General features: G+C 42.4%; 1 protein-coding gene across 1 annotated transcript in view; it reads left to right on the top strand.

Moving 5' to 3' along the window:
* LOC124556192 overlaps window positions 1-12,783 on the top strand; it is a 431,351-nt gene that overhangs the window by 183,277 nt on the left and 235,291 nt on the right. Inside the window, exon 3 of the mRNA XM_047130186.1 lies at window positions 3,777-3,809. Coding sequence (XP_046986142.1) covers window positions 3,777-3,809 — 33 coding nt within the window. The remainder of the gene's footprint in view (window positions 1-3,776; window positions 3,810-12,783) is intronic.

Below are 12,783 nucleotides of genomic sequence, written 5' to 3'. Positions count from 1 at the left end.
CTGGTGCTCAGTTCCGCATTACATATGGGTGTCCAGATACAGTCGATAGTCACTCATTAAAATTACACCTCTTGTAAAATCAAGAAAGAATAATCGGCAGATTAATTGGTAACAAAACGCTTATACTAACAGTACACACATATGCCTCGGAAACTTGGTCATTAATCTCAAAAGATATTATAATTCTGCATGGCTTTCAAAGACCGGTACTTCGAAGAATCGTGGCCCAAACTGTGAAAGACGAAGATGGAGGAGGTGCACAGTCGTGTGCTGGACGCTGTGTGTAAAGACTCACCTATTAGAAGAAAAGTGAAAATAGCGAGATTTTGATGGACGAGCACATGGCATGCGTGAGTGAAGTGGAAGATAAGGATATTAGAAGAGATAGAGGGGTTCCAAGAAGATGGTGTCGACAAAGAGCCAGCTGGATGGGTGAAGTCAAGGAGGACCTGCAGAAGATGAGCTGTAGAGGATGAAAGCTCGAGCATTTGATTATGATGGTTGCCGGCGAACTGTTGAGGAGGCGAAGGTTCACAACGAACAGTAGAGCCACAGAAGAAGAACTGAAAAAGGAATAACACAAATTGACCTTGTGATTCCATCGCGATCTTGTAAATAGGGTTCATTCAGTAAATTTAATACGACCATCTCTCTCTCCTCACTTTCATCCCATCGTATGGCGTCCACTATTTGCACTAGTTGGGAAAATTTATATTTATATCAACTTTGAAACCTGCTTGTGTTGCTTAGCGCTAATCCGACATGCGTGCCGGCCGGAGTGGCCGAGCGGTTCTAGGCACTTCAGTCTGGAACCGCGATACCGCTACGGTCGCAGTTTCGAATCCCGTCTCGGGCATGGATGTGTGTGATGTCCTTAGGTTAGTTAGGTTTAAGTAGTTCTAAGTCTAGGGGACTGATGACCTCAGATGTTAAGTCCCATAGTGTTCAGAGCCATTTGAACCGACATGCGTCTGGCTCACCTTCCTGTCTTGTAAGCTACGGCGCTGAGCATTAAGCTGTCCGACCTGGTTCGGTCGAATACAGCCATCGTGAATTCAAAAGCATTTCGCCCTCTTAGTCAAATTACTTTCTGTCCACTATCGATAAATATGTATTCTGGTTGATATGATTATGAGTCAACGTGTTGAAACGACATTTGTTGACAAATATTCAATCAGACTTCTTCCAGAACTCTTAAGGCATTTGCTACTGAAAAGTTACGCACACGTTAATCTATAGGTTGCACGGGAGATGGTACATTGCTAACAAATAAATCACACCATTACCTATCCACACACTTACTAGAATACGAGAGTCTCAGTGAAATGACAAATTTAACTGTGACAGACACAGCTGGCATGGTTATACCACAAGTTGAAGCAGATCCACTGACGCATTTAAACTCATAAGTGAAAAGAATCGCAAAAAACACACACAGGAATGAACGTCTGATATACAAGCGATATTTGAATGTGTGGGCAGAGTGTCGCTGGTGATCGTACAGAACACGCCAGACTATAAACCATATGAGGTATACCAGCTGCACTGAACGAACTCTTGCATGAGTTTATCTGACGCTGATGAAGCGTGGTGACGTCAGTTGGAGCACTCGACTGGCAACCAAGCCGGTTAGTTTACGTGCTCTTCACAGTCGTTGGCTGATCCCGACACAAAAATGTTGGGTATGAAGCCAGCTGATATCGAAAGCACTGCCGGTGAAGGTGACTAACTGCTCAATTTAGTTCCATTCAGTTTCGCTCCACATTACTTCTGCAATCTCTTTAAATGTTTATACAACGATGATCTTTGGAAATCAAATGTCAAGTGAATTACAGCTCGAAATATGAAAGAGAAACTGTAGGATACAAATGGCCATCATGTGTTCGGCGATGAAAGATTTCATCATTATGCCCACAAAGAACGCGGGATGCCAATCACAACCGAAGAGATATCAGTAGTGGTTCTTTCATTTAAAACAAAGCAGATACTTTAACAGCAAAAAGTAAAGTTTTCCGACGCAGAAATCCATTCCTAACATCGTGAGCACGAAATATAATTTTAAAATTCCATAACAAGGTTTTCTACGGATATAAGAGCGGACTGTTAAGAGACAGGTTTGGCTTTGGAGAAAGGTGTGAATAAAATCAGGAATGAAACACAAACGTGGAGAGGGCGGCAATGTCATTGGAGGCTGAGTACTCCTCTGTACAATGATAGAACAGGAAACTAACGTTGGTTTTGCTAAGGAACTGTCTCTGCATTCGGCTTAAGTAGTTTAAGAAAATCACAACAGTTCTCTGGGACCGCGCGGGATTAGCCGAGCGGCCTTAGGCGGCTGATCCCGGCGGAGGTTCGAGTCCTCCCTCGGGCATGGGTGTGTGTGTTTGTCCTTAGGAAATTCAGGTTAAGTAGTGTGTACGCTTAGGGACTGATGACCTTAGCAGTTAAGTCCCATAAGATTTCACACACATTTGAACATTTTTTTTAGTTCTCTTGGTGGCTAAGCGATCGCAAATCGAAACTCAATTCTATCTCAGTAAGAGAGGGATACGGGAGGGCGTCGGCTATTAGCTGTCGAAAGAAACCGTCTCAGCATTTCAGTGTCTTACCCATTTTAAAAGCTGGTTCGGCAATAGTTTACAATCACTTTGTTGATACAAACGGAGTTACTAGCCACAAAGATTAAGTGGCGTCCATTACATGTTGTGGATACAGAAGACCCACGCAGACAACAGAGTGAGGTAGGTCAAAATCTAATCAAAGCTCTTGAGGTGACCTGCAGTTATATATGTGTGTCTCATCGCCTCATAATAGCCAACCTTTGACTTCCAGCAAATTAGTGTTCTGCGCCTTTTCTTTTTCCTTTTATGTAGTGTGAGAGGCATCTTATTACAAAAAGTACATAAATACAAATTATAACTAACGGAGACCAATAATTTATGTGTCACTGTTGTAAATATTATGAGGAATTGTTTGCTTGTTGCCGTTCAGGCAAGTGGGAGGCTTATCGGAAGCAGTTCGCTATTTGTTCGCGTAAGAAATTAGCGTTAGTGTATTAAAGGTTTTTCCTGCAGACTGATATAAGGAAAACATTGAACCTAAATAGTGAGGCTATCTTTCGATATGAGCGCAGCTCTTCCCAACTCTGACTTCACCATTTTACCTCCACTCCACCTTTTCACGTGATTAATGCGCCGTCAGTCGCAGCAGTGAATGTTTCACTTCTCTATCGAAAATTTGCTTAGTACTTCCATATGTTATGTGGAAGGTATCCACTGAACCGTAATAAATGTATTTTTCACGTTTCATTACATTCATCTTTCCACTATGGACACACACACACTCTCTCTCTCTCTCTCTCTCTCTCTCTCTCTCTCTCTCTCTCTCTCTCTCTCTCTCCCCCCCCCCCCCCCCCCCACTTCGCTTCACTTACTTCACTTCTTGATATCTGGTGCAGGTACATGTGTAAAGAACAGTACTCTTACATGCAAAAAAATCGTTTAATCAAAAAAAAACTTACACCTCTTTTCGGTGTAAGGGTCAAGTTAATTCATTTTTTTTGAATTGTCTCCTATTTGCAGTCGCTCTTAATAAATGAAACACAAGTGCTGACAGTCTTTGGCCCTCTATAAATTTGAAAATTAGCAAGAACCACTCTTCTTAGAAATTTGCTGGTGATACTGCTATAATATGCATGCATGTCTTCTCACAAAATGTCTCTCGTTAAGATTTCGTGTGGATCCGTACTTTCCTCACCAAAGTGTTTTGTGTTTCAGGTACCAGGAAGAGGCACTGTGCTGGTCTGACAGGTGAGTATCGTCACGTCCGTCGGCCATGTTTCCTAAACAAACTTTCAGACAAAGCCCCGCATACCGTGCTGTCTAGAGCGAAGAAATTCCGTGGACGCGTTAGCGTTCTTCTCATGTGGCGGTAAAACAGTAACACACATTAGCTCGAGCTCAGAAACCTATCGCTGAAGCGATGGTCCGTTACCCATAAATGTGCTGTGCAGACACACTCCACTCATATGAAGTTTACTCAAAGCCGAGTACACCAGAGATGTATTTCTGTCAGACTAGTCTGTTACAACTGTATTTAAGATGTTCGTAGAACTATAAATCGGTACCACACGTGCACTGAACATAAATGATTAGAATAACATATTTCCAGTGCGGACTGAGCAGCCTCTTATGAATGGCAACGATAAGATGTATAAGGCAGTGCAGAAACCCGACGTACGTTGTCAAACGAGGGATCACTATTCTTCGTCTTTCAGAAAAGTGCACCATTACCAAGTTACGGAATAAGAACGAGAACCAAAAATGATTCTTACGTGAATGCTGTTGCTCGTGCTGTGAAATTCTAACTCGTGCAGTAACAGTTCAACTGCAGTGTTGCATGTGTAACTGGCAAAGTTGTAAACCTGAAATTGGCCCACAACGTGATACTTTGGTTTGGGTGATTGACATTCGCAAGACAGTGTGTTTCCGTAGACGGCCATCGAGTGTTCTCTAAGCGCTGAAATATTCCCACCAAGTGTTTTGTTCTTTGACCTCACAGTTCACCAGCTTCTGCTGCGCTGTGTGCACGAACTCCCTTTTCCAGGAAACCCCTAAAAACAAAAATAAACTCGGCCTGAACAGACCATGAAGGCCCAACGGTACCGACCGGCCGCCGTGTCATCCTCAGCCCACAAGCGTCACTGAATGTGGATAGGGAGGGGGATGTGGTCAGCACACCGCTCTTCCGACCGTATGTCAGTTTACGAGACCGGAGCCGCTACTTCTAAATCAAATAGCTCCTTAATTTGCCCACAAGGACTGAGTGTATCCCGCTTGCCAACAGCGCTCGGCAGACCGGATGGTCGCCATCCAAGTGCTAACCCAGCCCGACAGCGCTTAACTTCGGCGATCTGACGGGGAGTGGTGTTACCACTGTGGCAAGGCCGTTGGTCGAGGAAACCCCTAGCATCAAGAAAAAGGTACCTGCTGGTGAAATGATTTCCCTGATGCTGGCAGTAACACGTCGATTATCCAGAAGTCGTTGGGGGTCTCGCTCAATTTGAATCATATTCCTGGCTGAGTTTGCGTGAAACACTGTAGAGGTGAATACTGCCCTAGAGACGAAAATCAGATGAGATGATGTTGGCGCTATTAGATGCTACCATGGATTCCATGTATTCGAAATAGTGATCACTCTCAAATACCAACCACAATGTCAAAAATGTTGTTCTCTGAACTATCCTTTGTCACGTTATACATTTTGCTAGAATTGTTTTCTGGAAACAAGGAAGCTCGTTTCCCTCATCTGACTCTTAGCCATACAAGACCATATATGAACTGTTCGTTACTTACCAGCGTATTGTCCGTGATACATGTCCGGTTTTGAATTAACTATGGACTAGAATGAGATGATCACTCTGCAGTGGCGTGTGCGCTGATATGAAGCTTCCTAGCAGATTAAAACTGTGTTTTAATTCTGTGATTCTTGCTTGGGCCTAGTTTGGAATGGCATTGCTCTTTGAGACATTCATAACGTTTTCAACTTAGTACCATAAAGCATAGATGCCTGCTGTTGAGAGTCTAAGACTGACTCTGTACACATAATATTAATTCATAGTATTATGTATTTAGTTGATTGTTGGCTACACTTCAGTGATTTTATGATGTTTAGTCATCACTGTAAAACATTTGTCTCTATGAGGTTTATAACGGAGACGGTAAACAGCCACAAGAATGATTTAAAAAAGTTTATTAAAATCAAACCATGACCGATTTCGGATTTCTTAAAAATCTGTCTTCAGATCGTTCTTAGGGATTTCCTTGTTTTCTTGCTTGGGCCTAGTTTGGTATTCGTAATTTGTTTGCAGCACTAGGATAGACAGAAAGTATTTTTGTACACTATTTTGTAATAGTTATTAGAGATACAGCTCTTTTGACCTCTATAAAAATATTTATGAAAATGTTTCAAAGTTAGTAAAATATGTAGTTTGTTGAAAATGTACGTGCTTTATGATTTTGCTTGACGAAATGGGCGTGTGTTTTTGATGAACTTTAAAAGCAACACATAAGTGGACGAGAAATATGTGAGTGCTGTTAAGTTCATTGGAAAAGACTTTACACCAGACTTTTATGTTTAATGGCAGCACACACGATAAACATTTACAAAGTATAACCCAGCTTCACATGAGTAACATACTTTGTAAGAAATCCGAAACCGCTCATTGTTTGATTCAAAAAAACATTTTTAAACTGTACTTGTGGCTGATTTCTGTTTGAATTATAAACCTCAAATTATTTCAGCCACGGTTCTCAAAATTTCAGTTTTCGACTAAGTAGCATTTGTCTCTATAGTTGTCTCAGAAAAGTTTGTTTATAGAAATTTCCATATCAATATAATTCGTATTATTTATCGTTCAGCAGTTATATCGAAATAGATAAACGAAAAAGAAGGCCTAGAATTTTTCTCCATGACAGACATATTAAGGATTCTGTCAAATGAGACGGTGTAGCAGTAAAAGCTAGTGGTAACATGTTGAGCTAAAAAAATTACAATTAGAAATTGAAGTGCATCACTAGTTACACGAGTGATATTAAAGACTAATATAGTTAGTCTTATTACATTTAAGCCAGTGTGCCATGTAGCGACCTCTAAATGGCTGCTTGTAGCAAGACTCACAAACAAATCGTGTATATATTGTCTGTACACTCACTCATTCCAATTCATTTCGATAAAATCCGTGTATCTGATCTATGAAGGATATAACTAAGCAACCCGACGACACAAGATTATGTAGCGTGTATTAGAAATTGTCATATCGCTAATATTAAAGTAACACAGTTCATACGTTGTAGCGGTGGGTGACTAGTTCTGGAAGAAACATGGTAGGACTACAGAAAATATTGCAGCAACAAATAAACGTATGCTTAAAAGCACACCAGACCCACTGGTATGGCGAGGTGGGCCAGTGGTCTGCCGTCACTGAGAATGGCCGTTAACGTCAAACGTCTGCTGAAGGCACTCACCAGAGCGAACCAGTTCTACTAACTCGCGATTTTTGTCATAGACAGACTGTGGTTGTATTTGAACTAGATACTGAGGTTAGATGACTCCTCTGAGTTTTTTCTCCGCTCTTTCACTGTCTACTTCCTATGTTCAGAGGCAGATTTAAAATGCAACCAGGGTGTCCTCAGAACAGTAGCAGTTCGGGCGCAGTGCTTAGGGAGATCCGAGCGCTGCCCAACTAGAGAGAGAAGGAGAGCAGCGCACCGTGGGTACCAAACTAAAGCTGCTAATTTCCTGTAAGGTTCATCTTTCGACAGCAATGTTCCTAAAAATATTTTTCTCGGAGGTGTAGTCGCCAATATTTAATCTTGAGTAACACAAGTATTCGTGATAGAGACTATCAGTCTTAACAATCGTTACATATTTTCAGTCCTTGTTCGCGAATCATGTTCGTAAAGTTCGCTGCAGTACGAATGAAGTGTTGTTTCCTAATATTTTAGCATGGCCAAGTGATCCCAATCGTGCTCTATCAGCAGCCTGAATTGCGACTTTCAAACACCTTTAACACACTGCAAAATCCCAACAAGCATTACATCTTGCAGGAAACGCCTCCCACACAGAATACGCGCTGCTCTCAAGTACGCCCTCAAGGAACCACCATAAAAAATGGTTGAAATCGTGTCTTCATGAAATAAGAACCTTATTACACAGTCTCTTAGGATGGGTTCTACATCATTCATTTCAACTGATCGTAACATGAGGTCACAAATTATAAAAATAGTAATTTATGTATTTGAGTGGTGTCTGTTCTATCGAATATGTCCGACAGAACAGACACCACTCAAATATATACTTCTCTGTAAGAGCGCGACGGCTCCTTGACGTTTGTCTCAGTGCGAATACCCTAATATCGTCCGAACTCCTACGGTAATCAATGATCTGCGAGAATGGGGTTAATGGAAGAGGGACGAAGCATTGCAGCGTATGGTAAGTTCTAAATTTGAAAAGGGCGGGAACCATGTCCGGATGGCCGAAGCGGTTACAGCAGCTGCTCATGAGAAGCGGTAAACCCGGGTTCGAATCCCGGTCCGGCACAAACTGTCAACCTTTACCACTGCATTAGCACACTGCCCTTTCTGGCTGGAAGTCACGACTTCCCACCCATAGTTTCCGTTTCTTTCCTCACTCTCTGTTTCATATAAATATAAAATAGTGGCATACACGCTGAAATATTACGTATGCTGCATGAATTTACTACAGGGTGGGGCAAATAAAAGTGGCCCGGACGAGTGGATACGATTGGACGTGAATTTGTGACAGCATTAACGGAGGAGGAAAAGACCTGAAGTTACTTCCAACAACTGCCTATAAAGCCGGCCGAACTTTGGAGCACATGTAAACAATCCTCACGCTTGACAGTGTTGTCCACCCCGGTCACCTGATCTCTCAGTGTGCGAGAGCCCTTAAGTCTAAGGTGTATCGCAACAACCCTCATAGTCTTCAAGAACTGCAGCAGAACATTTGGGATGAGATTGCAGGAATTGCAGCAGTCCACCTTCGATCAGCCTTCAGCATCTTGCTAACCAGGGTCCATAAGTGCCAGGACATGAATGGTGGTCACTTGCAACATCTGCTATAGTCAGGTTAGTACTGTATTTCTTTTCTCTGCAGTTTTTCTTTGTACCCTGGAACTCTGTTCTTCGGGCCACTTTTATTTGCCTCACCCGGTACTTGTTAATAATAATGTATGAGTAGTCCCGCAGTTAATGATTTGCATTAATATCAGCCCAGTGCTTAGCTAGAGTGCAGACACGCAGTTCTAATCTGCCAGTGTTCCAGGTGCTGACAACTGTTTGCTGACAGGTGTCGCAATGTCTCCTTCCTTCCTGTCAGCCGTCGTTGTGTCTGTCATCTGCAGCGGATAAATTTCCGCGCGGGCTGATTCGGCGAGTGCCCCCATGCAGGCGGGCGTTTTTCAGTAGCGCGGTCCAACAATGCGGGCTACTGGAGCCAGCCGCACTATTTATTGGCCCACATTGCTGTCGCGTGGTGCAATATGTCGTACCTGAGAAATGTCCACCAACCGTCGAATCGTGCGATTAAAAGGAACATGTCTAACTGCGCAGTGCATCACACATCGAGCAGGCTATGGTCCGTTCTCAGTTTCTGTTTGTCATCTATCTGTTGGTAAAAATTTCCATCGTGATGCAAGGCGTGAACACAGTCGTGTGATGACTTGAAATTATAAGTGACGATAAAAAGGTTTCCGTCTGAGGATGTTGCTGCAGCATATATGCAGGTATGTAAGCACCGACACAAAGGCAAGGGGTTAATGTTGCATTCGTGTATTTGCAACATGCGCGTGATGAGTGCGGAAACGTGAACTATGGCGACGTTATTACCAAATGCGTCCAAACAGGACCAGCGTGCTGTTATTCTTTACTTGGCTTCCGAAAGACGAACATCGGTAGACATCCATGGGAGAGTGAGGTATATGTATGGGGCAGCATGTCTGTCGAAAACCAGACAAAAAGTGTGACAAGTTTCGCGCTGGTCGTGGTTCGACACAAGACGCCAGTCGATCTGGGAAGCCAACTTCATCCATTACGGACAAGTGAGGCACACTCGAGCACTTGCCCATAGTCCTCATCTCTCCCCATGCTATTATCGCGGCTTCGACTCCTTAAAAACGCCCTGATGGGCACAGCAGGCAGTTACGGACTTCTTCACGGTGTTTCACCAAATAAATACCTTCAACCTGGTGCGTCGGTGGGAGGTTGTCTCAATGCTCACGATTATTGTGCCTCATTGGCATACCGATTCTGGAATGTACAGCCTTCGAACGGTAACTTTTTATAGCCTTTGTATAAATAAGTTAGCCTCTGACTGCAAGAATCATCTTTAATATCCTTACCGCATTATCGATTTCAGGACTGGCAACCCCATCATCAGATGCACCTTGTATGCACATATCTAATCGATGTTATGTATAATTTCCATGGGATCACCAACTCCTGCCGACCGCTCAGGTGTCATATTGTAGATACAGGTTTTTGTACGTATTATTGATCGGTGATGACAGTAAGCTGTGATCCCGAAAAAATTATGCCAACATCGATTAGATGTATATGTACAAGTTGCATCTGAAGATGGGTTTGGTAGTCCCAAATTCGATAATGCAATAAAAAAATGAGATGATCCATGCAGTCAGAGCCTAATTTACTTATGAATTCAACTAATCTACTGTTCATTAAGTTTGTTGTACATTTTCGTTCACAGCGGCTAACTAGTGGAAGCTCATGTCTACATCTACATCTGCACCTACACACCGCAAGCCACCTTGCGGTGTGTAGCGGAGGATACCTTGTGTTCCAATGTCACTTTGCTCTTATCTCTCCCAGTCGCGTATGGTTAGCGGGAGGCCTCCGTATGGGCTCGAACCTCTCTGATTACGTATCCAACAATGATACATGAAACAGGTTAAATGAGGAAATCGGAACAAATGTCGAGGAACAGAGCTTATTATGAATGTTATCAACTATTGCCGAAAACATTGGAAGCTTTTTTATAAGACTACCGTAACAACGTATTCATCCAAAGCTAATATGGGAACCTTAAAATATGTATAAGAAAAGCTAATATCGAAGGTGTAGAGTCAATAGTATTTTCCCCGATAGTGGATACAGAAGGGCAGAACCGACAGTAATACTGAACGTATCCGATGGTGTAAGTATGCGACCATCATTACCGGAATGGTGTTAATGACTTATCTACATGATGCTCAATAATCTATACTGATATAACTAAAACAAAACACTGAGAAAGGCACTACGGATTTAGATACTACGTATGTGGTGATGAAAGCGACAGCCGAAGTGTTGCTGCCTTGACTCAATAATGTCAACGTATACATATATATTCGGCAATTCACCTAATGTTGTGCGGCATAGGGTACTTCTGTTAATACTATAATTTCAACAATAGGACATATTACAGGGAACCACATTCTTGGCATATGAATTTCACTTTGTTCAGCGCAGATTGTACACTGTGTCAAATACGTGTGATCAGCTAACACAGTGTACAGGGCTAAGTGTCAAATCTACATACCTAACATTCTCGGGCAGGGCGCTACTAATTGCGCTACACCGGGTACATTTCACAGACTAGCATAAAGCCTCAGCTTAAATTGGCTCCGTCATATTCCTTCCAAATTCCACAGAGGATCTACTGTAATGCTGCAGGCCTAATACCACATGGAGAGAGGCGACATTCTTGTTCCCTATGCGCATTATGAGCAGCAGCGTCAGTATCTCAGATGTGCGAGGATAGCACAATTGGTACCGCAAAGCCTGCAGTAGACAGATGTACGGGTTCGAGTCCCGGTTCGCGTGGAGTTTTAAGTGGTCGTTATTAGTACACGTAAAGTAACTTCGTAAATGAAACCTAATTGGCGCAGTGAAGAGGACAATTCCCTCATATTCAGTCTCCTGGTGGTAGTAGACCCACAGCATCGTAGAAGAACCTCTGCGATATTTGGGAGGAATGATGAGGAGCCAACAACATGTTGAAGCTTTAAGTTGGTCATTGGAACGAGTTATTAGCTCTCCACCCCCGAAGCCGGATATCTGGATTGTGTCCCAGTGCTACAGAATATTAAGTTAACACGCACAATCAAAATTCTTCTGTCTCTTAAACATTTTTTGCTGTATTTGTACACGATCAATATGCTTACGGAATTCTGCAGATAAAGTGTCACATCAACAGACTTTTGTGCTGTATAACTTAGGCATAGTGCATACAGCAATCTGGACGGGGAAACCAATTTTCAGCGTTTACCGCTCGTCGTGTCAGTAAAAATCATGTTTCGCAAACCACATTTATTGATAGATGTGCAAGGGTCATTTTCACTTCAGTCGTATAATTGTGTCGATTAGGATTAGTTTAATCGCAAATTGACGGCAGTATCGTTCATTTTAGCTCCACTTGATAATCTGAGAGAGAGAGAGAGAGAGAGAGAGAGAGAGAGAATACAGACTATACTGTGTGTGGTCGCATAAGACAGTCTAAAGAATTCCCTACTATGACATTGTTGATGGACACACGCCTTCAATTGAGACAAACCTGTATCTCACATGAAATAATACCCCGCCAAGTCCACGTCCGCCGCATTTGAAATTAAAAATTCTGATGTACACCTGTCGCTTCACAGACCGCAATTAGTCGTGTCGCAGCAGATCATTTCCAATTGCTTTATTACTGAATGTTGACGGAGCTTCAAGACAGTTATTGGACTTGCTCTCGTCATATTTCACTAGGCTAAAAGAAGAAACTGACTGATGGGAATTAATTTAGATGTTCTATGAGATGAAAGTGGAGGCTAAACAGAATTTCAAATCAGCGTCGCAGTGAATCCACGTTGATATGTATATGGCTCTGCAGAAGAGCGTTCGTCGTCTGTGGCTGTAACACTGAGATTGTAAACAAACTGCAGCTGGACAGTAATTTTTCTTTTTTTTTTAAGACGAAAGTTACGTTTTTCTTGACTTACCACATGTTTGTAATTGAGGAAACCGTTGGTATAGAGTTCCATTTGAATTTTCAAAGAAAATTCGTATCTGAAAATAAGCTACACAATCTTAACTTACAGAAGAACAGGAACTCAGTGTATTGCAAACATCTGAGACAAATAGCTACATTCATTAATAGAATAATAGTTCGCAAATGGCGCTTAAGCATGCTGCCTTGTGTTAAATCATCCTTTGATGCAGGAATCAG

Source organism: Schistocerca americana, chromosome X, assembly GCF_021461395.2.
Source record: "Schistocerca americana isolate TAMUIC-IGC-003095 chromosome X, iqSchAmer2.1, whole genome shotgun sequence".
Taxonomy (NCBI): domain Eukaryota; kingdom Metazoa; phylum Arthropoda; class Insecta; order Orthoptera; family Acrididae; genus Schistocerca; species Schistocerca americana.
The sequence above is the reverse complement of the archived record's forward strand: the minus strand, read 5'-3'. Positions and strand labels throughout refer to the sequence as shown.